We start from the raw sequence: 27,330 nt of genomic DNA on the forward strand, positions 1-27,330 counted from the left end.
AGGTCTCCCATCAGCTTCCGCCGCTCCAGAGAAAATAACCCAAGTTTGTCCAAGAGAAGCAAAGGACTGCAGTTGCTGGAATCTTGATGAATAAACAACAAGAAGCTGGAGGAACTCAGCAGGCCAGGCAGCATCCATGGAGAAAAGCAGGCGGTTAACGTTTCGGGTCAGGACCCTCCTTTTTTTGTCCGACCTCTCCTTATAGCTCATACCCTCTAATCCAGGCAGCATCCTGGTGAACCCCTTCTGCAGCCTCTCCAAAGCCTCTCCATCCTTCCTGTAACGGGGCGACCAGAACTGCCCACAACACTCCGAGGGTGGCCTGACCAGTGTTTTGTATACGGCTCTCTGGGTGAATGGACAATGTGGCCATTTCCCTCCTGGGTGATTGTGCTCAGGTCAAAGGTTGTCTCCACAAGCAACAGCCAAGTTACTTAAAAACTTTTATTAAATGCAAATATTTCAATGAACTGCTGTTGAATAAAATTGGGCCAAGTGAGAGGACTGATAGTAACAGACAATACAAGGCATCGAATACCAAACATTGCCAGTTAATCACGCAAAGGTTTTTACAGCAAAATCGCTCCGGTTTCTGCACAGCAGAAAACATGGATTAGAATATAAAGCTTCAAATCGTCATGCAGATAATCAGTTTGCAGTGTAGTAACAGTACAATTAGAATGGCCCTGTTAATAATCCATATAAAACAGTCAGAGATGTGCCAGGTCACGGCACCCTCTGCTTAGAATCTGCCCCTGATCACGGCCCAGTGAAGGGGGCAAGAACTGGACTGGTCCCTCTAATGGTGTGTGGTCCGCACCCGCAAATTTAGTACCCGCCCCGATCAGGAGACTGCTCCCAGAGGAACCCCCTCCCCGTTCACAGAACGATGCTCTGGCTAGAACAGCAAACTGCCTCACAGCTCCAGAGACCCAGGTTCGATCCCGACCCCCGGTGCCGTGTGAAGTTTGCACGTTCTCCCTGTGACCGTGTGGGTTTCCCCCGGGTGCTCCGGTTTCCTCCCACATCCCGATGACGTGCGGGTCGGTGGGTTAATTGGCCACTGTAAATTGCCCCCAGTGTGTGGGTGAGGGGTAGAGTCTGGGGGGAGTTGGTGGGAATGTGGGGAGAATGAAACGGGATCGGTGTAGGGTTGGTGTAAGTGGTGAGTGGTGGTTAATGGTAACAGGAATTTTCTGTGGGCAGAATGGTCTTCCAATGAGTAAGAAATATAGTAAAGAAATATCCCCTCAGAGGGAGAGGCACCTGGAATTCCCTCCCCCAGGGGCTGAATCGGCCCCCCACCCAATCGGGAGGGGGTAGAGTGGAGCCACAGTCCACGTTAATCTGCTACCCAAGCAGTCACTCCCCGAAAAACCCTCTCCAATGTTCTCACAGCGGCAGCAGATGAAAGCGGTCAGAGCTTGGGAGCTTTGCCGACCACAGACAGCACTGCGGGCAGTGTGGCACCCGCCTGGTGCCCACATGGGGCACATCCTCCAAGAACTCCAGGCCCCGGCTCCCACACACCGTCACCATGGGAACCAACCCTCGCCAGTGAGGCTTCCCTGCAACCTTCCCAAAACACAGAAATTTGGTTATATGTAACTTGGACACATCAAGGGTTAGAGAACATTCCAGTGAAACTCCTTGGGACCATTTCCTGATATTGTCGGCGCTATGTGAATGCAGAGAAGCTCCAGGTTAGCGGCTCTGCTTCATCTCTTCACCCTCACGGTTCCTCTTGTTCAGAATCTTCATCAGCGTTTTACTCATGAAGTACGGCCTCTCCTCCGACCCATCGTTCCTCTCTAGATCTTCCACTGCGGGCAGGATTTACAGGCAGCTGGTGTTACACCCCGTCCTGACTCAAACCTGGCCCCTGGCCTCAACTCACCCCCACTGTGCACACATGACCCCCAATACAATACTTGATGGGGCAAATGGCCTCCCTCTATGTCATAAAGAAATAGAATAAAACTCCGACAATCTGGCACCTTGGGGATTTGGAGGAACCAGACTGGCAGATTTTCTGAACTATTGGATGTTATTTATGTTAATACCCTGACACATTTTTCATTTTTCTTTAGATGTTACACAGTAGTGCAATAAATTTCCCAGTCAACCTAATTTAAAGGTAACACAGAAAATGAGGCTCTGGTGAGTTTGGGGACAGTGGGAAGCAGGGTCCTGGTGAGTTTAGGGACAGTGGGAATCAGGGTCCCGATGAGTTTAGGGGGAGTGAGAGACAGGGTCCCGGTGAGTGCACCGAGCTGCCAGAGGAAGTGGGTGAGGCAGGTACATGAACAACATTTAAAAGACACTCGGACAGGTCTGTGGACGGAAAGGTTCAGAGGGATAGGGGCCAAACGCGGGCAGGTGGGAATGGCTCAGTTGCCAACTATCGGGGTTTCCGAATACTCAGTCAGCAGATGATGGAACTTCACTGTTAAGGAAGCTCCTGCCCCCTTCGAGGCAATGGGGGAGGGGGTGAGAAGCAAGTGAACATTTAACAAACTGTGATGTGGGGGAGGAGTTATAGAGTCACAGAGCACAGAGACAGGCCCTTCGGCCCAACTCGTCCATGCTGACCAAAATTCCCAGCTAAGCCAGTCCCATCTGCGCACGTATGGCCCATATCCCTCTGAACCTTTCCCATCCATGGACCTGTCCGAGTGTCTTTTAAATGTTGTTAATGTACCTGCCTCACCCACTTCCTCTGGCAGCTCGTTCCATATACTCACCACCCTCTGGATGAAAAAGTTGACCCTCAGGTCCCCTATTAAATCTCTCCCCTCTCACCTTAAACCTGTGCCCTCTGGTTCTTGATTCCCCAACCCTGAGAAAAAGACTGTGTGCATTCACCCTTTCGATGCCCCTCATGATTTTATATGCCTCTGTAAGCTCACCCCTCAGTCTCTGACACTCTGAGGAATAGTCCTGGCCTGCCCAACCTCTCCATAACTCAGCCCCTCAAGCCCCAGCAACATCCTCAAAAATCTCCTCTGCGCTCTTTCCAGCTTAATGGCATCTTTCCTACAGCAGGGTGACCAAAACTGAGCACAATACTCCAAGTGTGGCCTGACCTTAAAAAGTAGCAGCAGGAAACGAGTTGGAGTGGAGGCTGGGGAAGTGCTGGGGTCAGAGTGCAGACATCAGCCACCGACCTGCGGGTCTCCCCCCACCACCAACCCCCAACCCCCAACCTCCACCCACCCCCTGTTAACTTGTCACCTGTGACGTCCTGCAGGGGACAGTCCTGACAAAACCTCCTCATCTCCTCAGCCCCTCACTGGGTGGCACTGACCAATACTGTGTTGAAAGGCAGTTTGACCTCCCAAGAGTCGCACCCTAAATCCTCCCTCCCTCTCCCCACAGCCATGCTGGTTTAAATGTTCCTCCAGTTCCCTCCACAAGTTCCCGTTGAGTGGGCTCCTGCCACCCTTTCAGCGGGGCCTCAGATCCCAGCAACTCACTTCTCCTCTCCCCTCCCCTCCCCTCCTTCCCTCCGCTCCTGTGTCCTTTGCTCACCCACCCTCCTGCCCCGATAACTGTTTTATGTATCCAAACCTCTCCTGAGTTGGAATTCCTGGGTTAAACCTTGTGTTAACCACCATCCCCGCCCAGCTCCTCAAATACCAAGTGACACTCCCCAGCCTCACAGCCCCAGAGACCCAGGTTCGATCCTGACCTCTGGCGCTGTCTGTGTGGAGTTTGCACGTTCTCCCTGTGACCGCGTGGGTTTCCCCCGGGTGCTCCGGTTTCCTCCCACATCCCAGAGACGTGTGGGTCAGTGGGTTAAATGGCCCCTGTAAACTGTCCCCAGTGTGTGGGTGAGTTGATGGGAATGAGGGCACACGCCACACTTGCCTTCATCGGTCAGGGCACTGAGTAAAAAAGTCAGGAAGTCATGCTGCAGCCGTATAAACCTTTGGTCAGGCTGCACAGAGTATTGTGTGCAGTTCTGGTTGCCCCATTACAGGAAGGATGTGGAGGCTTTGGAGAGGGTGCAGAGGAGGTTCACCAGGATGCTGCCTGGATTAGAGGGTGTGAGCTATAAGGAGAGGTTGTTTTCTCTGGAGCGTCGGAGGCTGAGGGGAGACCGGATAGAAGTGTACACAATGATGAGAGGCAGAGATAGGGTAGACAAGTTAGAATCTTTTTCCCAGGGTAGAAATGTGAAATACTAGAGGGTGTGGATTTAAGGTCAGAGGGGGAAAGTTTAAAGGAGATATGCGGGGCAAGTTATTACCCAGAGAGTGGTGGGTGCCTGGAATGTGCTGCCAGGGGTGGGGGTGGAGTTGTTGAAGAGGCTCCTAGATAGGCACATGAATATGCAGAGAATGGAGGAACATGGACCGTGTGTAGGCAGATGGGATCAGTTAGATTGGCATCGTGTTCAGCACAGACGTGGTGGGCCGAAGGGCCTGTTCCTGTGCTGTACTGTTCTGTGTCCTGAGAAAATGGGATTGGTGTGACTGGGTGGTTGACAGTCAGTGCAGACTCAGGGCCTGTTCCCATGCCGTGTGAGTCTCTCGTTTATCCCACTGGATTAATTAGCAGTACAAGACGATGTTTGACATACACTATCAGCACCATTGTTATAACATTCAGATTCCAGGCCCGGAGACTGGAAGGAGCACAAAAAACTAACATCTGATTTAATTTTAATTGTGTTTTCCCTTTTCTAATATATTTAATAAAAATCGACTGATCCTAATCGTATAAAACCTCAGGTTAGAGCGTATGTACAAAGAGAGTATTACAGCTCCCCTGTGACCCCAGCCACTTGCCCCGAGACACGGTGGCTGAGGGAACAAGCTCTCTCACTGAACACCCCGCTCAGCATTCAACTGCCCCCCCCCCCCACTCAGTGGTGGGTGACACTGATCGTTTCCCTGCACCGCCCCCTCCCAAATCCCCAGAGGAACTGACACCATCCTCGCTGACCTCCCCGGCCAACTGAGAAACGGCTGCAAGGTCTCGGGAAAGCAAAATACTGCAGCTGCTGGAAATCTGAAATAAAAGGCAGGGTCAGCTGGTCAGCTGGTCAGGCAGCGTCTGTGGAGGGGGAAAGAGTTCGCGATTCATCAGAACATGAAGCACAAACTCCCGTTCCTCGTCTAGCTGCTGCCTGACCCGCTGAGCGACACACAATCTGCTGGGGGAACCCAGGGGGCCGAGCAGCATCTGTGGGGGGGGAAGGAATTGTCGACGTTTTGGGTCGAGGCCCTGCCTCGGGACTGGGGGTGGAGAGGGGCAGCAGAGAGAGACGGGGGGAGTGGGGAGAGAGGATTCCAAGGGGATTGGTGGGGTGGGGAGGGGTGTGGGGGGACCAGCAGGTAGGGGAGGGGGGAGTGGGGAGGGGGTGGGAGTGGTGAAAGATGGCAGAGAGAGAGGGGGGGAAGGGGAAAAAGATGATGGGGGAGGGGGGTGACCCCCCCACACCCTCCCCTACCCAGCCCCACCTCCCTGTCCCCCCACACCCCTCCCCAGCCCACCAATCCCCTCGGAATCCTCTCTCCCCACTCCCCCCGCCTCTGCCTGCCGCCCACCCCCACCCCCAGTCCTGAGGCAGGGCCTCGACCTAAAACGTCGACAATTCCTCCACCCCCCCCCCCCGCGGATGCTGCCCGATCCCCTGAGATCCCCCAGCAGATTGTGTGTTGCTCCAGATTCCAGCTCCTGCCGTCTCCGGCACCTCCGTCTGACCCGCCGAGCGTTTGCTCGTGGTGTGTCAGTGAAACGTTGGTCTTGCCAGCAAGCCCAGCTCCCAAGGTAACCCCGTGTCCCCACCTTCCGACTCCGGTACAGAAGAGTGGGGGAGGTTCTTCCAACTGGGCTTCCCAACAGCCGGCCTCTGATGGGCTGGCAGATCAGGCTGAAGGGGGGGTGACTCCCTCCAATTCCCACCCACCCCCAGCACCGCGCTCTGGAGGACACCCTGCTCTTCACCGCAAACTCCCTCCGATTCCCACCTCCCAGCACTGCGCTCTGGAGAACACCCTGTTCTCTGCTCTTCACCTCAAACTCCTGGCCTCAGTCCACACTCAGCTGGAGCTCGGCAACGCACTGGAAGGGGAAAAGTTACCCTGATCTTTCAAACATTTACCTCCCTCCTCTTTAAACCCCCCCAGTGATCCAGTCTCCACACCCTCTGGGGCAGAGAATCCCACAGATTCCCCTCCCTCTGTGAGAAGGTTGAACATGTAGGGAGGAGGGGTCACCGATGGAGGAGGGATGGTGGGGGTGGTGGGGGATATCAGGACGCCTGTGGGGTGGCTGTAGCCCAGTGAGGAACATGGGGGGGTGGGGGGGACAGTCAGTGGGGAGGGGTGGAGGAGAGGCGGTCAGCAGTGGGAGATGGGCAGCAGGAGGGAGGGGGTTGTTTTGTATGTCACCAAGGAGGGGATAGGATACAGGTAGATGGTGGGAGTGGCCTGCAGTTTTCTGCAATTGGCGACAGGGTGTCAGTCCTCTGGGAGCCCCCAGGGGACCTCGCCGTCCACGCTGGGACATCCTGCCCACTGAGTCCTCCCCAACCCACGTTCCCAAACCTGAATCAAATCTCTGCAATCATCTAGTGTCCTGGAGCCTGGGGTGGGGGCAAGTGGGGGAGGAATCCCCACAGAGCCCAGGCACCCACCCTCCTCTTCACTGCATTTTACAGCCTCCTCACTTAATGGACACCTCCCCTCTCCTGTAATGGGTGGTGGGCTCCAGGGGTCCGCCCAGTTCCATGGGGGTGTGGATACCCCTGCCCTCTGTCCCCCCTCCCCTCCCGCTCTGCACTGGAGCTTCCTCTGGGACTGGGACCTGGGGCAGTAGGCCCTCTGGCAGGGGTGGTGGGAAGGCGGAGAGCGGGTGGGTGGGCTGCCGGAGCGGTGGGGCAGGCCGCTATCCTCTGGCCTTCGGCAGGCTCCGCTCCTGACGGCCCAGGATCCGGTGCAGCTCGGGAGACATGTAGTAGGGCTTCGCAGCCGAGCCGTCATTCCGTTCCAGGTCTTCACCTGTGGGAGGCAGCACCGGGGGGCAGAGAGAGGGGAGGGGTGGAGGGGTAGAAATGGGGGGGGAGCAGGAGGTGAAGGAGGAGTGGGAAGGAGGAGAGAGAGAGAGAGCTAGGAGGGGAGGGGAGGGGAGGGGAGGGGAGGAGGGGAGGGGAGGAGAGGGACGGAGAGGGGGAGGGGAGGGGATGGGAGGGGAGGAGAGGGACGGAGAAGGGGAGGGGAGGGGATGGGAGGGGAGGAGGGGAGGGGAGGGGAGGGACGGAGAGGGGGAGGGGAGAGGAAGGGCAGGAAGGAGGGGAGGGAGATGAGGGGCAGTGATGGAGGGACGGGCAGGAAAGAATGGTGGAGGAAAGGAGGGAGAGGGGGATGGGTGCAGGAAGAGGGAGGGAGGGGAGGGGGGTATGGACGGAGGGGAGGGGAGGGGGGTATGGACGGAGGGGAGGGGAGGGGGGTATGGACGGAGGGGAGGGGAGGGTTGAGGGCAGAGGAGGTGCAAAGTGCAATGAAGCAAAGTAGAATTGGAGGGGGGTTGAGGAGATGTGGTGAGGGGAGGGGCGATGGGGGGATGAGGGAGGGGCGACGGGGTGATGGGGGGATGAGGGAGGGGCGATGGGGTGATGGGGGGAATGAGGGAGGGCCGTTGGGGGGGGGGGGCGAGGAGATAAGTAATTGGAAGGATTTAGTAGTTGGCAGATCTTAAAAATAGGCCTTGAACAAAGCAACAGTTAACACTAAGCAAGGAGCCAGGCAGCCAAGGTGATGCAGGAGGACAGCCTGAGGAGGAGGAAGGGAGTGAGGGAGGGAGGGAGGGAGGGAATCAGGGAGGGGGAGGAGGGAGGGAGTGAGGGAGGGAGGGAATCAGGGAGGAGGGAGGGAGTGAGTCAGGGGGGCAGGGAGGGCGGAGGGGGAGGGAGGGAGTCAGGGAGGGTGGAGGGGGAGGAAGTCAGGGAAGGGGTGAGAGAGTCGAGGGGGCTGGGAGGGGGGAGGGGGTGTGAGGGGGAGGGGGAGGGGGGACCACCCCTTGGGCACCACCCACACAACAGCGGGCAGGCCTGTGACTGACGGTCACCCCGGCCTGTTCCTCGGTCACAGGTGTCACGGCCAAGGCTGGCAGTTATTGTAGGGTGGGGCACGAGGGGTGGGGCGCGAGGGGTGGGGCGCGAGGGGTTGGGCGCAAGGTGTGGGGAGCGAGGGCCAGTCCCTGGGTTACTCCCTGGGGTTCACCCCCGGTGTCCAGTCCCTGGGTCAGTCCCCTGGGGATTCACCCCCAGTGCCCAGTCCCCGGGTCAGTCCCCTGCTGGTGTCTCTCTCCCCCGCTACAAATTTTGAGATGTTCTGGTGACCATTTTTCAAACTAAGCCTGAGCAGTAATTCTCCTCCACAGCTGGTACACATCTGGCCGCAACATCTGGGCACAAGCGGGGCACAGTCAGCCATTCCCACTCCAAAGTAAACACCCTGACTGAAACAGGTTGGGAGGGAGGGTGGGTGAGGGGTGGGTCCAGCCCTGAGGTTGGGTCCCAGGGGGTTCAGTACCCGGTGGGGTGCCCGATACGGCTGTGGCTGGGACATTGGATTGGATTACCCCGGGAGTTGGTCCGGTCCCCACCGTACGTGGTCACGGATCAGCCGGTGTACTCGGTCACGGATCGGCCGGTGTACTCGGTCACGGATCGGCCGGTGTACTCACAGAAGCAGAGGAACAGGGTGTCCACACACATTGCATAGACGCTGAAGAAGCCGTGTGCTATCAGGTAGGAGCCGAATATCACCGTCTGTGGGGAGCAGTGACAGTCACACTCAGACACAGTGGGAACAGCAGCAAGAGCAATCATTCCCCTCCCCACCTCCACGTCCTCCACCCTTCCACCTCTATCCCCCACCAACTATCCCCAGTCCCCCACCCTCCCACCCTCCCCCATCTCCACCCTCCCCGTTCCCCACCCTACCCAACCTTCCCTGTCCCCCACCCTCCCACATCCCCCACTCTCCCTCACCCTGACCCCCCCCCCAACTTCGCAGTCATACTGCACAGACACAGGCCCTTCAGCCCATCGTGTCTGTGCCAACCCTCCAGTCCCCACCTACACCAAGCTCATTCCCCAGCGGGTGGTCCGCACGTTCTCTGCCTTGGTGATTCCCATCCCTGTGAGGGTCTCTGCCCCCACCCCATGCAGCGCTCCCTCATCTGACCCCAGGAGATGGAGGGAGGTCGAGGGTCACAGGACACAGGCAGGAAGGCCAAGATCTGATTGGCCGTCACCTTACTGATTGGGCTGGAGAGGCGGAATGGCCAACTCCTGCTCCTGTCTCTCTGACCCTGTAGTACGTTTGGCATTTGCTGTTTAGTTACGGTCAGACTTTCCTGGCGTTATCCAGCACAGATACAGGCCCTTTGGCCCATTGTGTCCATGCTGACCTTCCGGCCCATCCACGCGAATCCCATTTGTCTGGATTAGGTCGGTATCCTCCTATCCCTTGCCTATTTCAGTGCTTTAAGTATCTCTTAAACACAGTGACTGTGTTGGATTCCAGCACCCCCTCCGGCCGTCAGCCCTTTCCAGATATCCCCCACTCTCTGCGTAAAAAACATAGCCCACAGATCCATTTTAACCCTCCTCTCACCATAACTCTGCACCCTCTTGTTTTTGATCCCCCTTCCATGAAAAACAGATTCCAACCATCTCCCCGATCTATGCCTCTAACATTCTGATCTTCCTCTATCAGGTCATCCCTCGGCCTCCCTCGCTCCAGGGAAAACAATCCCAGCCTCTCTAACCTCTCCCCAAAACTAACGTCCACCAGTCCAGGCTACATTCTGGTGAAAAGGCCCGAGATTTTCCCTGTCCGTAATGGGACGAGGGACATGGTGACTATGGTGCGTACCGCCAGAGGGACCCAGTAATAGTTCAACGATGGAGCTTCCTCAGCGATGATAGTTATCCTCCGTGTGAAGAAGAAAAAGGCAAGAACTCCTGGAAACAGAGGAAACCGTGAATCATTGAAGAGGAGGCAGAAACAGGCTGATGTTGATGGAAGCCTCCAGTAACAACCATCACCAGTTTGTACACCACAAAGTGCCCCAGGACCCTTCATTGGGTACACCGTCACCAGGTCACCGGGCCACGGACTAGACCTGATGGTTAATGGCTGGTCAGAGGGAGAAGAGAGGTGGGAGGGGTTAGGGAGGGGGTTCCAGAGCTCAGGGACCAAGCAGCTGAAGACACAGCCTCCAGTGGAGGAGAGATGGGCTCAGGGACTGGAGGCGTGTGAACTGGAATTGGTTTATTATTGTCACGTGTACCGAGGTACAGTGAAAAACTTGTCTTGCATACCGATCGTACAGATCATTTCATCACATCAGTGCAGTGAGGTAGTGCAAGGGAAAACAATAACAGAATGCAGAATAAAGTGTCACAGCTACAGAGAAAGTGCAGTGCAGGCAGACAATAAGGTGCAAGGTCATAACGAGGTAGATTGTGAGGTCAAGAGTCCATCTTATCGTACTAGGGGACTGTTCAATAGTCTAATAACAGCGGGATAGAAGCTGTCCTTGAGCCTGGTGGTACGTGCTTTCAGGCTTTTGTACTGGTATTGGTATTGGTTTATTATTGTCACTTGTACCGAGGTACAGTGAAAAGCTTGTCTTACAAACCGATCGTACAGGTCAATTCATCTTCTGCTTGATGGGAGAGGGGAGAAGAGAGAATGTCCGGGGTGGGAGGGGTCTTTGATTATGTTGGCTGCTTTACCGAGGCAGCGAGAAGTGTAGACAGAGTCCATGGAGGGGAGGCTGGTTTCTGTGATGCGCTGAGCTGTGTCCACAACTCTCTGCAGTTTCTTGCGGTCCCGGACAGAGCAGTTGCCGTACCAAGCCGTGGTACATCCGGATAGGATGCTTTCTATGGTGCATCGATAATAATTGGTGAGGCTCAAAGGGGACATGCCAAATTTTTCTTTTGCTTCCTTTGGAAGTAGAGGCGCTGGTGAGCTTTCTTGGCCACAGTAGTGTAGCGGTTAGCGTAATGCTTTACAGCGCCAGCGACCCGGGTTCAATTCCGGCTGCTGTCTGTAAGGAGTTTGTACGTTCTCCCCGTGTCTGCATGGGTTTCCTCCGGGTGCTCTGGTTTCCTCCCACATTCCAAAAGATATACGGGTTAGGAAGTTGTGGGCATGCTATGTTGGCGCCGGAAGCATGGCGACACTTGCGGGCTGCCCCCAGAACACTCTACGCAAAACACTGTGTGTTTCGATGTACATGTGACTAATAAAGATATCTTATCTTGTCATACATGGTTGGACCAGGACAGGTTATTGGTGATGTTCACTCCAAGGAACTTGAAGCTTTCAACCCTCTCGACCTCAGCACCATTTGATCATGAAGGGTGTGGATAGAATAAGTGAAAATAATCTGTGTCTACAGGTGAGAGGACACGGGGTGAAGGGACAGGCAGAGGGGAGAGGAGGAGAACATTCCCACAGCGAGTTGCTGGGATTTGGGAGCCACTGACAGAAAGGAGAGGAGGTTCACCAGGGAAGGGGGAATGTGTAGGGATGTAGAGAGTGTGGGGGAATTGGAGACCAATTGGAGACTCTTTCAAAGAGCTAGTACAGGCTTGATGGGCCAATCAGCCTCCTCCTGTGCTGTGATTCCTTGACTCAGGCAAAGGAACACTTTAATCAGCATTTCTTGGTGAACTTGAGGAATTGTTTGGCAGTTGCTGTGATGTCGGAGAGAGATGAGCAGACCGCAGGGAGGCCTGGACTTACCCACACCACCAACTATCAGGAGTTTGCCCAGAAACAGCAGGAAATCTGTCACTTTATCCAGCACCGCCACTCTGCGGAATAAATCAAACACTCGGTTCATCAGTCAAAGCAAACACTTCCTTTCCCACTGATCCCTGGCAGTCCCACGTTCCCAGAGATAGCTGCTCCCACCAACACACACTGTTGATGTTGAGCACACTGTGTATTTATGACGGTAACTGAGGAGGATGGTGAGGCATGGTGGCAGATGTTGTCTATGTGCACCTTAGTGAGGCACTTGACAAGGTCCCACATGGTCGGCTGGTTCATGAGGTTAAGGCATGGGGCATCCGAGGCGAGCTGACTAATAGGACCCAAAGCTGGCTTGGCGATCGGAAGCAGAGGATGATGGTGGAAGGCCGCTCTACTGATTGGAAGCCTCTGCCCAGTGGTGTACGGCAGGGATGGGGCTCGTGTTGTTTGCGATGTCATGAGCTGGGTGTGACTGTGGGAGGGACGATTGGTAAGTGTGTGATGACACAGAGGTTGGTGGTGTTGTGGACAGCGAGGAAGGTTGTCCAAGGTCACAGCAGGACACAGATCAGATGGAACATTGGCTGAAATGTTGGCAGAGGGATCTTCATCCCAACAAGTGTGATGCAGGCAAATGGGATCAGTACACAGGCAAGAACAATCAGAATGGACGTGTTGGGCCAAAGGGCCTGTTTCTGTGCTGTAGGACTCTGACCTAAGGTCACCTACCTTCATGTGGTACAGAAGCACATGACACATACGGCACAGACCCCCCCCTACCCCCTGCTCCGTGCTGGATGCTCCATCCAATCCTTGTCCCACATCCCCCCACCCTCCCACGGACCCCCACCTTATCCCTCTCTCCCCCCATGTGTTCCCACACCCCACCTGTGGCAGCAAATCCCACTGCTTCCTCCCGAATTCCCGGTGATGATGTTCCGGACTCCCCGTGCGAGGGAACATCTCCACCACGTGCCGTCAAACCCCTCCCAGCCTGAGTGCCCCGAACCAGGGCCTGGCCTCCGCTTCCCCATCCAGGGAGTGCTAGAGTGTGCAGGGTTCCCAATGGGATGGACATTCCCATTCCCAGGTTAGGGATGCCTTTGCCCAGTTCACAGGAAGGTCAACCGAAGGAGGGGATTGTGTTGGTTCTCACCTCACCACATTCCTCATCAGCAGAAAGAAAGCTTCCTTTGCTGAGGTGCAGAAGTTTTTACCATATATGGCGATCTATAAGAGAAAAGGAATTCCATGTCGTGTCATACGGATATATGTCACAGCGAACAGGCCCTTCGGCCCATCGAGTCCATGCCGACCATCACCCACCCACTTACACCAATCCTACACTGATCCCATTTTATTCTCCCCACATTCCCATCAACCTCCCCCCCCCCCCAACAGATCCTACCCCTCGCCCACACACTGGGGACAATTTACAGCGGCCAATTAACCCACCGACCCGCATGTCTCTGGGATGTGGGAGGAAACGGGAGCACCCGGGGGAAACCCCCGCGGTCACAGGGAGAACGTGCAAACTCCACACAGACAGTAGCAGAGGTCGGGATTGAACCCGGGTCTCTGGGGCGGGGAGGCAGTGGCTGTACCCGCTGGGCCACAGTGCTGCACTCAGAAATTCCAAGTTCTCCACAACCAGTGAAAAAGATTTAAAGTGCAGTCACTGTTGTAACGTGGTGGACAACGGCCAAGGTGTGACCCTCCCTCAATACTGTCCCTCCCACAGTGTGACCCTCCCTTAGTACTGCCCATTTCTTTATATAAACATATGTCTTTATTACATATCACACACGCACTACAAATTAACTACCATCACAGACAACAAAAGGACACGATTCTACCGAACATCCAGGCAACACAACAACACTTGCCTCGCACCCCCCCCCACCCCCCCCACAGTCACGGACACGGCCTGTAACCCACCATCCAGACCGACTGACGGAGGCACAGTTGTTAATCAACAAATAGTACAGCCATATTACATACTACACACACACTACAAATTAACTTCCAGCACAGACCACAAAAAGAACACAATTCTACCGAACATCCTGGTAAACACAACATTCACCTTGCGCACCCCCCCCCCCCACAGTCTCGGACATGGCCTGGAAACCACCGTCCAGACCGACTGACAGAGGCACAGACAGAGGCACAGAACAGCACACAGCATTTCACAAAGACACCAGACTGAAAGGTGATGTCTGCGCAGGAGCCATGCCTCCAGGAGCTGCAACTGCTGCGTAGGACCGAGGCCCTGCCATCTTAGAGCTTTTACAGCCGCCATGACAAGGCACTACGCAGTCAGTGATCGCTGGTGCGATAAACAGTGACACAACCAGCAGGGCACACCAGTAATTAGTCCCGTAAAGGAGCAGTGCAGAGAAAGGAGAGGTGGGAGTCTTCTCCAGATAAGCAGACAGTCTGTGGGCTGAAACACCAGCGCCGTCCCTCCCACAGCGCTCGGAACACAGACTCCCAACACCTGGCAAAACACAGTCCTTCCACGAAGAAAACTGCTCCAGATGAAACCCACACTCCCCAACTGCCCAACGTTCTCCACAACTGCACCTTCAGATTTACACAATCACATTTTCAGTTCTACGGGAGAGGGCACTCAGTACCGTCCCTCCCACAGGGTGACACTCCCTCAGCACCACCCCTCCCACAATGTGACCCCTCCCTCAGTACTACCCCTCCCACAGTGTGACCCTCCCTTGGTACCACATTGTGGGTGTTGGCCTGGATTATTTGAGTGTCTGGAGTGAGATCCAAACCCACAGTTTCACCGAGGAGTTGCCGGTGGATCCCCACCCACTGGGCCCACCGTTGAATTTCAAAGTACTGAGCTGAAGTGGTCATTGCTGGTCAAGTGAACATTTCATTCGTCAGACCACGAAGTCAGCAACACTTTGGCCAGGATGACTCACCATTATGTAGGCATTTCTGTTCAGAAACTTGATGAATTTTTCCAAACACCAAAAGCAACATTTGAGACAACACAGCAGGAACTTGGCAAACTTGTTCTGTGCCCCTGCAGGGGGAGGAGGAGAAAAGAGTGAGTGTTGAATGTAGAGTGGTACATCTGTCTGCCCACCCAGGCTGCCCCAACAGCACCCCCCAAACCCACCACCTCTCCCATCCAGGACAAGGGCAGGGGGTGCAGGGGAACACCACCACCCGCAGCTTCCCCGCCAAGTCACACACCTTACTGATGTTTCCCATGCATTCCTCTTCACCAGGGCCAGACGGATACATCCAAGGTTATTACAGGAAGCAAGGGAAGAGATTGCTGCACCTTTGGCGATGATCTTTGCGTCCTCACTGGCCACGGGAGCAGGAGGGGGCCTCACACATTCCTACTGTCGGAGAGGACCTCCCTCACACACATTCCCACTGTTGGAGGGGGCCTCCCTCACACACATCCCACTGTCGGAGGGGGCCTCCCTCACACACAGTCCCACTGTCGGAGGGGGCCTCCCTCACACACAGTCCCACTGAGGCTGAGGGCCCCATGGATGGCACATGGGACTGTGGCTGAGGGCCCCATCGTCCCAACCCTCCAATGAGAGGGGTTCCCACAGATCCCCCTGCGCCTCCCCTAGGGAGAGGACCCTGATTTACCTGTCCCTAGGGAGGGGTTCCCACTGGTCCCCCTCGTCCCTCCTTGGGAAGGGGTCCCAGTTTTTCCCCAGACCCCCCTCCCTCCCCCCCAATGCGGACCGTACCCCAGTCCCTCATGCATCACGGACTCACCCTTCAGCTTGTTGTCTAGATATTCCAGGATAATTCTGACTAACTGGACAAGGGCGAGGATGAGGGAGCCGAATGCCAGCGACCCGGTGTGGTACCTGAAGCACAGAGACAGATCCAGAGTCACTGCAGGATCCTCAGCCTCCCCAGCGCCCCGTCATCGTCCCAACCTCAACCTTCACCCCGGACCTTGTCCATACCCCAAATCTTCAACCTTTCACCCAGAGTCTTAACCCTTCACCCTGCACCTTGTTCCTCCACGCTGGGTCTTGGCCTCTCAGTCCTGTCCCACCATTCACTGTGACCACGGCTGATCTGCCCCAGGCCTCATCTCCTCTTCTGTACCAGTTTCCCATTGCCCTCAGTCCCCTGATCCTTCAAACATTTACCTCCCTCCTCGTTAAACCCTCCCAGTGATCCAGTCTCCACACCCTCTGGGGCAGAGAATCCCACAGATTCCCCTCCCTCTGTGAGAAGTCCCTCCATACCTGGGGCTGATCAGCCATTAAATCAGTGTAGGGTTGGTGTAAATGGGTGGGTGATGGTCGGCACGGACTCGGTGGACCAAAGGGCCTCTTTCTGTGCTGTGGGACTCTGTGATTTTCGGTCTTCTTGAAGCGAGGTCCTGGGATCTTTTATCGAGTCAGAGAGTCCCACAGTGGAAACAGGCCCTTCGGCTCACCCAGTCCGTGCCGACCATCACCCACCCGTTTACACCAACCCTACACTGATCCCATTTCATTCTCCCCACATTCCCATCAACCCCCCCCAGATTCTACCCCTCACCCACACACTGGGGGCAATTTACAGCGGCCAATTAACCCACTGACCCCCATGTCATTGGGATGTGGGAGGAAACCGGAGCACCCGGGGGAAACCCACGCGGTCACAGGGAGAACGTGCAAACTCCACACAGACAGCGCCAGAGGTTGGGATCGAACCCGGGTCTCTGGGGCTGTGAGGCAGCGGCACTACCCTCTGCGGCATTGCACCACCCTGTTATGTCCCCAGACGGGAGCTTGCTGTGCTGTCTCCTTGGCTGAACGCAGTAGGGACCGGTGGTGGGAGGAGGGGTTGTCAGACGTTCTCACCGCAAGGCGCGCCCAAAGGAGGCCAGCAGAGGAAATGATGGCATGTCTGATGGCTTCTTGAAGGCCCAGTAGTAGGAAGCAAAGGCACCAGCCAAGGTGCACTGGCCCAGCGCGATGGCAAAGTTCACCAGCCACAGGAAGACAAAGAGGTTGCAGAGCTGAAGGATGAAGATGTACTTGTGGTAAACGGTCTCTCCGCCATAGAAAGCAAAGGCACATTGTGCTCCCGGGCACAGCTTGGTGATGTTGCTGGTGTTGAATATCTGTTGGGGGAGAACAGAAAGGTGTTAACTTCCCCAGCAGGTCCCGAAAACTTACCTGGCCATTCCTCTGCGAAGGGCATCACAGGGCATGGCCAGCATTTATCACATATCCCTTGATGCCCAGAGAGAGGGGTGGTGTGCCTCCTTCCTGAACTGCTGCCACTGGATTGGTGGGCAGGAGCCAAGCACACTCCTGTGGGACTGGAGTCACCTGTAGGCACAACCAGGTACGGACAGCGGATTTTTACAGTTACATAGAAATATTAACCAGTTGGGTCGTCCGTCCCCACATCCCTCCATCCCTCCCTCTCCTGTGTGTTTATCCAGCTAGATGATTGACCTCCATGAAGGTATATGGTCGATAAATTTTCCCAGGACACAAAGATAGGAGGGGAAGTAGGTTGTGAAGAGGGTATGAGGTGGTCGGGCAGGACCCTGAGCACCATTGGTGTACAGAGGGTGCAAGTCCATCACTCCCTGAAAGTGGTAACACAAGTGGATTGGGTGGCAAAGGCGTCATATGGCATAGTTGCCTTCATCGGTCGGGGCACTGAGTATAAAAGTCAGGACCACACTGCAGCTGTATAAAACTTTGGTGAGACCACACTTGGAGCATTGTGTGCAGTTCTGGTCGCCCCGTTATAGGAAGGATGTGGGGGCTTTGGAGAGGGTGCAGAGGAGGTTCACCAGGATGCTGCCTGGATTAGAGGGCATGAGCTATAAGGAGAGTTTGGACAAACTTGGGTTGTTTTCTCTGGAGTGTCAGAGGCCGAGGGGAGATCTGACAGAGGTTTATAACATATGAAAGGCAGAGATAGGGTTGAGTCTTTTTCCCAGGGCAGAAATGTCAAATACTAGAGGGCATAGTTTCAAGGTGAGAAGGGGAAAGTTTAGAGGAGATGTCGAGGCAATTTTTCTTACACCAAGACTGGTGGGTGTCTGGAGAGGTGGTGGAGGCAGACATGAGAGTGGTGTTTAGGAGACATTGAGAGAGACGCATGAAAAGACAGGGGAGGGAGGGATATGGTACCTGAGAAAAGCAAGGTAACGTGCCCTGATGACTACCAGCCGGTGGCTCTGACATCCACCAACATGAAATGCTTCGAGAGGCTGGTCATGGCACGCATCAACTCCAGCCTCCCGGACAACTCCGACCCACTGCAGTTCACCTACCACCGTAACAGGTCTACAGCGGATGTCATCTCCCTGGCCCTACACTCAGCTCTGGAGCATCTGGACAGTAAAGACACCTACATTAGACTATTGTGTATTGACCACAGATCCACCTTCAATACTATAATTCCAAACAAAATCATCACCAAACTCCAAGACCTAGGACTCAACACCTCCCTCTGGAACTGGATCCTTGACTTCCTGACCAACAGACCGCGATCAGTGAGGATAGGCAGCAATACCTCCGGCACGATTATTCTCAACACTGGTGCCCCACAAAGCTGCGTCCTCAGCCTTCTACTCTACTCCCTATACACTCATGACTGTGTGGCCAGATTCTGCTCTAACTCCATCTACAAGTTTGCAGATGACATCACCGTAGTGGGCTGTATCTCAAATAACGATGAGTTGGAGTACAGGAAGGAGATAGAGAGCTTAGGGACATGGTGTCATGACATCAACCTTTCCCTCAATGTCAACAAAACAAAAGAGCTGGTCACTGACTTCCGGAAAGGGGGTGGTGCACATGCACCTGTCTACATCGATGGTGCTGAGGTCAAGAGGGTTGAGAGCTTCAAGTTCCTAGGAGTGAACATATAGCCTATCCTGGTCCAACCACGTAGACGCCACGGCCAAGAAAGCTCACCAGCACCTCTACTTCCTCAGGAGGCTAAAGAAATTTGGCATGTCCGTCTTGACACTAACCTACTTTTATCGATGCACCATAGAAAGCATCCTATCCGGATGCATCACGGCTTGGTACGGCAACTGCTCTGTCCAGGACCGCAAGAAACTGCACACTGCTCAGCACATCACAGAAACCAGCCTCCCCTCCATGGACTCTTGTCTACAGTTCTTGCTGCCTCAGTAAAGCAGCCGACATAATCAAAGACCTCACCCACCCCAGACATTCTCTCTTCTCCCCTCTCCTACCAGGCAGAAGATACAAAAGCCTGAAAGCACATACTACCAGGCTCAAGGACAGCCTCTATCCCGCTGTTATAAGACTATAGAATGGTCCTCTGTACAATAAAATGGACTCTTGACCTCACAATCTATCTCGTTATGGCCTTGCACCTTATTGTCTGCCTGCACTGCACCTTCTCTGTAACTGTAACACTTTATTCTGCATTCTGTTATTGTTTTCCATTGTACTACTCAAAGCACTGACATGATGAATTGATCTGTACCGACGGTATGCAAAATAATTTCATTGTACCTCGGTAATGTGACTATAATAAACCAATTTATTAACCAATTTACTTTCAATTTACTTAAATGTGGACCATGGGTAGGCAGATGGGATTAGTTTAGATTGGCATTAAAGTTGGCATAGACATTATGGGCCGAAGGGTCTGTTCCTGTGCTATACTGTTCTGTGTTCTATAAATGAGTGGGCGAAGATCGAGCAAATGACAATCAGGGTGATTAGTAAGTTTGCAGATGTCACAGCCCTAGATACTGTGGACACTGAGGATAGGTGTTGGCTACAGATGATATTGATGACTCGGTAAAACTTTTAAACTTTATTTATACAGCACGGTAACAGGCTCTCCTGGCCCAACGAGTCCATGCCGCCCATTTTAAACCCATGTTAACCTACCCGTATGTCTTTAGCATGTGGGAGGAAACCGGAGCACCCGGAGGAAACCCACGCAGACACAGGGAGAACGTACAAACTCCTTACAGACAGCAGCGGGAATTGAACCCCGATCGCTGGCGTTACACTAACCGCTACACTACTGTGCTGCCCCTAAGTTGGGCACAGCAATGGAAAATGGAATTTAGTCCTGATATGTACAAGGTGATACACTTGGAAGGACATTCAGAATGAATGAGAAGGCCTGAGGGACTATGGAAAAACAGAGGACCTCAGGTATGTCCAAGGATCCCTGACTGATGGCACAGAGAGATAGGGTGGTGAAGAAGGCATACGGGGTGCTGACTTTCATTGATCTGGGCAAAGAATATCAGAGCAGGGTAAATGTGGTACAACTTTATAAAACATTGATTAGGCCACAACTGCAGCACTGTGTACAGTTGTGGTCACCACATTGTAGGAAGGACATGCCCTGCACTGGAGAGGGTGCAGAGGAGATTCCCCAGGACGTTGCCTGGGATGGAGGGTTTCAGTTATGAGGAGAGCCTGGAGAGGCTGGGTCCGTTCTCCCTGGAGTAGAGGGGGCTGAGGGGGGACCTGATGGAGATGGACAAAGCTATGGGGATATCGACAGGGTAGTTAGTTGGTAGGGATGTCCTAACACTAGAGGACACAGGTTTAGGGTGAGGGGTGAGGTTTAGGGGGAATCTCCCCCAGAGGGAGGCTGGAATCTGGAACAGACTACCTGAGGGGGTGGGGGAGGCAAAGAGTCGGCACTTGAATCACCAAGGCAGGGAAGGTGCAGACTAGGTGCTAGTCGGTGGGGTTGGTGTGTAGGAGTGCCGGAGGGCGGTACGTTCTCAGTGGGCTGAAGGGCCAGTTTCGTACTGTACCATAGAAAGCATCCTATCTGGATGTATCACGGCTTGGTACGGCAACTGCTCTGCCCAGGACCGCAAGAAGCTGCAGAGAGTTGTGGACACAGCCCAGCGCATCACGGACACCAGCCTCCCCTCCTTGGACTCTGTCTTTACCTCTTGCTGTCTTGGTATTGGTATTGGTATTGGTTTATTAATGTCACTTGTACCGAGGTACAGTGAAAAACTTGTCTTACAAACCGATCGTACAGGTCAATTCATTCCACAGTGCAGTTACATTGAGTTAGTACAGAGTGCATTGATGTAGTACAGGTAGAAACAATAACAGTACAGAGTAAAGTGTCACAGCTACAGAGAAAGTGCAGTGCAATAAGGTACAAGGTCACAACAAGGTGTAACAGCCAGCATAATCAAAGACCCCACCCACCCGGGACATTCTCTCTTCTGTCCTCTTCCATCAGGTAGAAGATACAGGAGCCTGAGGGCACGTACCACCAGACTTAAGGACAGCTTCTACCCCACTGTGATAAGACTATTGAACAGTTCCCTTATACAATGAGATGGACTCTGACCTCACGATCTACCTTGTTGTGACCTTGCACCTTATTGCACTGCACTTTCTCTGTAGCTGTGACACTTTACTCTGTACTGTTATTGTTTTTACCTGTACTACATCAATGCACTCTGTACTAACTCAATGTAACTGCACTGTGTAATGAATTGACCTGTACGATCGGCTTGCAAGACAAGTTTTTCACTGTACCTTGGTACAAGTGACAATAATAAACCAATACCAATACAACTCTGTGACTCAAGTGGACCTCCACTCAGGGTGAGAGTGGCTGTTGGTAATGCTGCAGAGAGGTGAGAGTGGGCACTGGGTAGGGAGGGGTGACACTGATTCCTCAGCTACATCAGTGTAGCAAGGCCCACACTGCTACACACATCGGTACAAAGCACAGGGACCACGGGAGGATGCAGCCCATCTCAGCCCTGGTAGTGACGTGTCAGCCTGGTGCACAGCGTGATACCAATTAGATTCACCACCCAATGTGACACCGTAGGGACGTGGCTGAGGAAGGATCCAGTAGGGGAGGGTGGAGGGAGTGTTCACACATTGTCAGGGGCAAATAACACAGAACAGTGCAACACAGGAACACCATGTCGATCCAAACTAATCCCATTTAGCTGCACACGGTCCCTGCCCCTCCATCGCCGGCCTGTTCGTGTGTCTGTCTAAATGCCCCTTATGCATTGCTGTTGTATCTGCCTCCAGCCCCTCCCCTGGCAGCCGGCTCCAGCACTGCTCCAAGGGACAGGTGTCCAGAGGACATGGAGTGAAGGGGAGGGGTAGACGGGCCAGAGGGGAGAGGAGGAGAATGTTCTCCCGGCGGGTTTGCTGGGATCTGGGCCCTGCTGCCTGGAGCGGTGCAAGTGATTCAACTTTGCAAAAGAGGCTGGAGGACTGTCTGTATCTGGAAGAAAAGGCTGGTGTCGTCAGGTCCACGTCTGGTTGAGAGGAAGCCTGGCGTCTCTCTCCTGTCGGTGACTCCAGACCAGGAGCAGTGTGGTCAGCCCTCGCCCCACGCTGGAGCTGCCGAACACCCCCCAGAGCAGACGCGTGACATCAGAGCACTTACCTCAGGATTACACGTTGTATTTGCATATTTACACTGGCCCTGAGTGGCCAGCACCTTGTACACGGCCTCACCAGAGGTCGACAGGAATCTGCAGGCTTTGTGTTAAAGAATCTTTTGGTTCTTCCTTCCCCTCCCTTGTTGACAAGCAGCCAATGTTTCTGCTTTGAGGCACGCAGAACTCCCACAGAGCACATTAATCCTCTCCTTGAATCTCTAACCTGGGAGTTGGCCATTTGGCCCATCAGGAATGTGCTAGTTCTGTGAAGGAGTCTCCAATCTCCCCCCACCCACTCTCACCCCACATCCCTGCACGTTCCCCATTTCCCAGCAGTTCTCCAATTCCCTCCACAAGTTCCTGTTGAATCCATTCCCCTTTCAGATCCCAGCAAGTCACTGGGGGAACGATCTCCTCCTCTCCCCTCTGGTCCTCCTGCCCCTCCCCTTCACTCTGCTCACCCACCCTCCTGACCCTCGGCACAGTCTCTGCTCAGTTACTCAACCAAACCTCAATATGATCTTGAACACCTCCGTTAAATCTCCTCCTCACCTTCTCCCTCCCAAGGAGAACCACCCCATCCTCCCCACATCTCCGGGACTGCCCCACTCAATCTCCTCCCCAATACAAGATGCCACTTTCAAGTGAGTTTAATAACCAGGTGCCCTGTGGAGCAGTCACTAGGATGTAGTGGCAGGTGAGCAAGGCAGGAGCCTTGCTGTCCAGGTCTGTTTGATGCTGGGTGAGTGAGGTCGATGTTCTCTGAAAGGATACATGGCTGTGACAGCCCAATAGCAAATACAGATGGCTAGGAGCAGGAAGGTGATGATGGGGTAGAAGAGGGTGGACATGATATATCCAATGGCTCTGAGGACAAAAAAACAGAGTAAATGAATCAGCCACCACACTCAGAAACAGTCTGACACCTTAACAGAAGCATGGATGGTCTGAAATGAAACCAAACAGAGAGGGTACAGGCCATTCGGCCCAAGCAATCCATGCTGGCTCTTATGCTCCACGAGGCTCCTCCCCTCTTTCCTCATCTAGATCTGGTGGGACCCCCATGCTTCCTCCCTTTGTCCATCCTCCCCGTGCTGTGTGCCTCAACCACTTCATGTGGTGATGGGCTGCACACCAGTGCCCTGCCCACCACTCCTCTCTGTGCCCCCACCCCCTAAACCCCTTCCTGGTCTCACCCCAATCCCTCCCTGTGGGAGTGAGTTCCACATTCCGCGCCCGTTCCTTGGGGAAAGAGGTATCTCACAAATTCCCGACTGGATGTATTAGTGACTGATCCTGAGGTTTTAAACCTTGAGTGAGACAGGTCAGCGTTTAGAACATAGAACATGAAAAACTACAGCACAATTCAGGCCCTTCGGCCCACAAAGCTGTGCCGAAATATACACCTCAGCCCAACAATCAGCATCAGTACAGTCTGGGATAAAGCAAAGTTCAAGGGCAGCACAATGGTACAGTAGATAGAGCCACTGCCTCATAGCGTCAGAGACCCGGGTTCGATCCCGACCTCCGGCACTGTCTGTATGGAATTTGCACGTTCTCCCTGTGACCGCCTGGGTTTCTCCCGGGGGCTCCAGTTTCCTCCCACATCCCAGAGACATGCGGGTCGGTGGGTTAATTTTCCACTGTAAATTGCCCCCAGTGCGTGGGTGAAGGGGTAGAATCTGGGGGGAGTTGATGGAAATGTTGGGAGAATGAAATAGGATCAGTGTAGGATTGATGTAAATGGGTAGGTGATGGTCGGCAGGGACTCGGTGGGCCGAAGGGCCTATTTTACTCTTTACAGGATCTATTGGGAAGTGTCAGTTTAAGAATTGAGCTGAGATATCTCAGGTCTAAATTCAGCTACAATGTTGTTGGAATGTACTGGGGAAGAGTGTATGTCGGAGCATAATTGAGAAAGTACTCCAAGGTTACAGATATATTGGAAAGTTTACTTAGGTTAGATGAACACACAGAGTATTATGGTCAGCCCACACTTGGAGTATTGTGTTCAGTTCTGGTCACCTCATTATAGGAAGGATGTGGAAGCTTTAGAGAGGGTGCAGAGGAGATTTACCAGGATGCTGCCTGGATTTGAGAGCATGTCTTATGAGGATAGGTTGAGTGAACTAGGGCTTTTCTCTTTGGAGCGATGCAGGATGAGATGTGACTTGATAGAGGTGTATAAGATTATGAGGGGCATAGATCGAGTATACAGCCAGCACCTTTTCCCCAGGATGGCAATGGCCAATACCAGAGGACGTCCGTTTAAGGTCGGAGGAGAAATGTTCAGGGGAGATGTCAGAGGTAGGTTCTTTACACAGAGTGGTTGGCGCCTGGACCGCACTGCCGGGGGTGGGGGTAGAGGCTGATACAACAGGGACATCTAAAAGACTCTTAGGTAGGCACGTGGATGTAAGAAACATGGAGGGTTATGGGCTGTGCAGGAGAGAAGGGTTAGATTGATCATGGAGTAGGTTTATATAGGTCAGCACAACATTGTGGGCCGAAGGGCCCGTACTGTGCTGTACTGTTCTATGTTCTATGACACTGGAGGTTAAGTTAAGGTATATTTGGGGACAGGAGGTTAGTTTGCATTTGTAGGTTACTGGATCAATACTGAGATGATGAAAACACTGGGATCTGGAACAACTGCGCAGCCACTTACTTGCTCCCTTCCCTGAGGAGTGCGATTGCGATACAAATTCTTTTCCGTAGGAAAATCAGCATCAGAATGATGATGAGCTCCAGGATACACAGCAAGATCACTGAAAAACACAAGCACAACATTTCAAGAAGGCAACTTTAAAAGAGTGGGCTTCCATAGAATTCCCACAGGGACTGGAGTTATACTGCAGCCAATGTCCCTTGGGAAAGGGCTTGGCCAACTGTGGCCAGGTGATTGGCGAGTCAGTGCTTCTATTCTCTCACCCTAGAAGTGTTCTACTGGTGGTAGAGACAAGTTCTCCAGAGACACATTCAGTCTCACCACAGTGCTTGTGAAACTTAATTTCTGGATCAATAATCTCAAATTAAAAAATCTAGCCACAAGTAAGTAACGAGGACCAGAGACTACCAGAATGTTGTAAACCCCGCTCTGGTTCACTGATGTCCCTGAGGGAAGGAGATCAGAGGTCCTTCCTCAGTCAGGCCTCTGGACCCACCGAGCAGTTCAAGGGAAGTCGGGGGTGGACAATGAGCGCCAGGCCTGCCGGGGATGTACAGATCGCAAGCAGTGACTCTGTAGTGGCTCCACAGCAGGCAGGAGTTATACTGTCACTAGGCATGGGGCAGTGCACTTGGTGGCATCACCGAGTGGTTGAGGTCACTACCCCGGAATTAAGATCTGAGCCCCAGCCGATTCCACATTGTCATCATGGCGACATGTCCCGGGCGTCGAGCAGCTGACAGAGGTTTGGGACATTCCTGTATCTGTGTCTGTTGGAAGCAGCCACAGGAGGCAGGAACCCCACCCGGCCTCTCTCTAACCCAACCCCTCAACACAACACAACCCAAACCACTCACCTCAACCAGAACCCCCTCAGCTCCCCAGCCCACATTTCCAGGATGTCCACCCAGACCTCCCATGTTTGCACCTCAAGCCCAGTACCCCAACCTTCTGCAATACCCAAAACCCCAATAACCCACCCCAACCCCAGTACCCCACCCCAACCCCAATATCCCAACCTTCTCCAATACCCCTCCCAACCTGTACCCCACCCCAACCCATACCCCACCCCAACCCCAATACCCCACCCTAACCCCAGTATCCCAACCCTCTCCAATACCCTAACCCCAATACCCCACCCCAACCCCAGTACCCCAACCCTCTCCAATACCCTAACCCCAATACCCCACCCCAACCCCAGTACCCCAACCTTCTCCATTACACCAACCCCAGTACCCCACCTCATCCCCAGTACCCCAACCTTCTTTCAATTCCCCACCCCAACCCCAATACCCCACCCCAACACCAATACCCCAACACCAATACCCCAACCTTCTCCAATACCCCACCCCTTTCCCAGTACCCCAACCTTCTCCAATACCCTATCCCAACACCAATACCTCAGCCCAACCTCAATACCCCAACCCCAATACCCCAATCCCAATACCCCAACCTACTCCTTCAATACCCCACCGCAACCCCAATACCGCACCCCAACCCCAATACCCCAACAGCCCCAACTCCCAATCCCAAATACCCCAACACCCAATACCCCAATCCACAACACCCTATACCACACCCCCAATAGCACACCCCCAATAACACCCCCCCAATAACATACCCCAAATACCACAATCCCCAATACCCTACCCTGTACCCCAACACCCTATACCACTACACCCTATACCACAACCAATCCCCAATACCCAACCCACCCTCCAATACCCCAACCCAACCCCCAGAAAATCCTAAAACCAACTCCCACTGCACTCATCCAAATCCTAAAACACCCTCCCTTGGGTGGATGGACGAGGGTGCATTGGGGAGTTGGGTGGGTATAATGGGGTTGGGTTGAGATTCATTGGGGGCAGATTCGAATGTACCTGGAGTAATGCACCCAAATCCATCACAAGTTAACCTAACACCTCTTGTACACCTCACTTCTACACTCAGCACAAGGTTACCCCGTTCGCAATCCACTCTAAACCCACATCCTGTAACTCAATTCCCACTGCATCCTCACAGCTCTCCGACGTCAGCCCTGCCCCACTTCCCGACCACCCACCACTGCCCACTGCTTGCTCCGGCTGAAGATGTGTCAGTCCCTGGGGCCCTCAGAGAGAGGCAGACTTACTGAACGCGAGCCAGGTCTGTCGGAGCTGAAGGTACACCCTGAGGTCGGTCTGGAAGCCGATGTCGTAGATGGGGATGTCACTGCCGGGCTTGCCCTTCAGGCTGCTGTACTCCCAGTAGCAATGCCAAATCCCTGAAACAGCAAGGAAGCAGAGGCTTCAATGGCTGAGAGAATCAGTGCAGCAGGAACCCTCGAGCGACACAAGAGCTGGAGGAACTCAGCGGGTCAGGCAGCATCTGTGGGGGGGAATGGACAACATGACACCCAGTCTCAGTGCTCCCCCCTCCGATTTCTTTCACTCCACTGCGGAGACACAGCACGGACCCTGAAC

At 53.9% G+C, this 27,330-nt stretch overlaps 1 protein-coding gene across 10 annotated transcripts in view; it reads right to left on the reverse strand.

Moving 5' to 3' along the window:
* Positions 1-426: 426 nt before the first annotated feature.
* slc44a5b (solute carrier family 44 member 5b) overlaps positions 427-27,330 on the reverse strand; it is a 135,374-nt gene continuing 108,470 nt past the window's right edge. For 4 of the 10 annotated variants that reach the window (XM_052011895.1, XM_052011898.1, XM_052011897.1 and 1 more), the window contains 12 exons: positions 27,000-27,131; positions 24,866-24,965; positions 22,972-23,064; positions 22,203-22,290; positions 16,649-16,911; positions 15,561-15,655; positions 14,735-14,838; positions 12,946-13,019; positions 11,778-11,848; positions 9,894-9,982; positions 8,698-8,782; positions 427-1,823 (listed from right to left, as the gene is read on the reverse strand). In XM_052011895.1, coding sequence (XP_051867855.1) covers positions 1,705-1,823; positions 8,698-8,782; positions 9,894-9,982; positions 11,778-11,848; positions 12,946-13,019; positions 14,735-14,838; positions 15,561-15,655; positions 16,649-16,911; positions 22,203-22,290; positions 22,972-23,064; positions 24,866-24,965; positions 27,000-27,131 — 1,313 coding nt within the window. In that variant the 3' untranslated portion in view covers positions 427-1,704. Of the gene's footprint in view, positions 1,824-5,626; positions 7,119-8,697; positions 8,783-9,893; positions 9,983-11,777; positions 11,849-12,945; positions 13,020-14,734; positions 14,839-15,560; positions 15,656-16,648; positions 16,912-22,202; positions 22,291-22,971; positions 23,065-24,865; positions 24,966-26,999; positions 27,132-27,330 lie in introns of those variants that run through there. The other 6 variants (XM_052011890.1, XM_052011891.1, XM_052011892.1 and 3 more) reach the window with 2 other exon arrangements.

This window comes from Pristis pectinata, chromosome 3 (assembly GCF_009764475.1).
Source record: "Pristis pectinata isolate sPriPec2 chromosome 3, sPriPec2.1.pri, whole genome shotgun sequence".
Classification (NCBI taxonomy): domain Eukaryota; kingdom Metazoa; phylum Chordata; class Chondrichthyes; order Rhinopristiformes; family Pristidae; genus Pristis; species Pristis pectinata.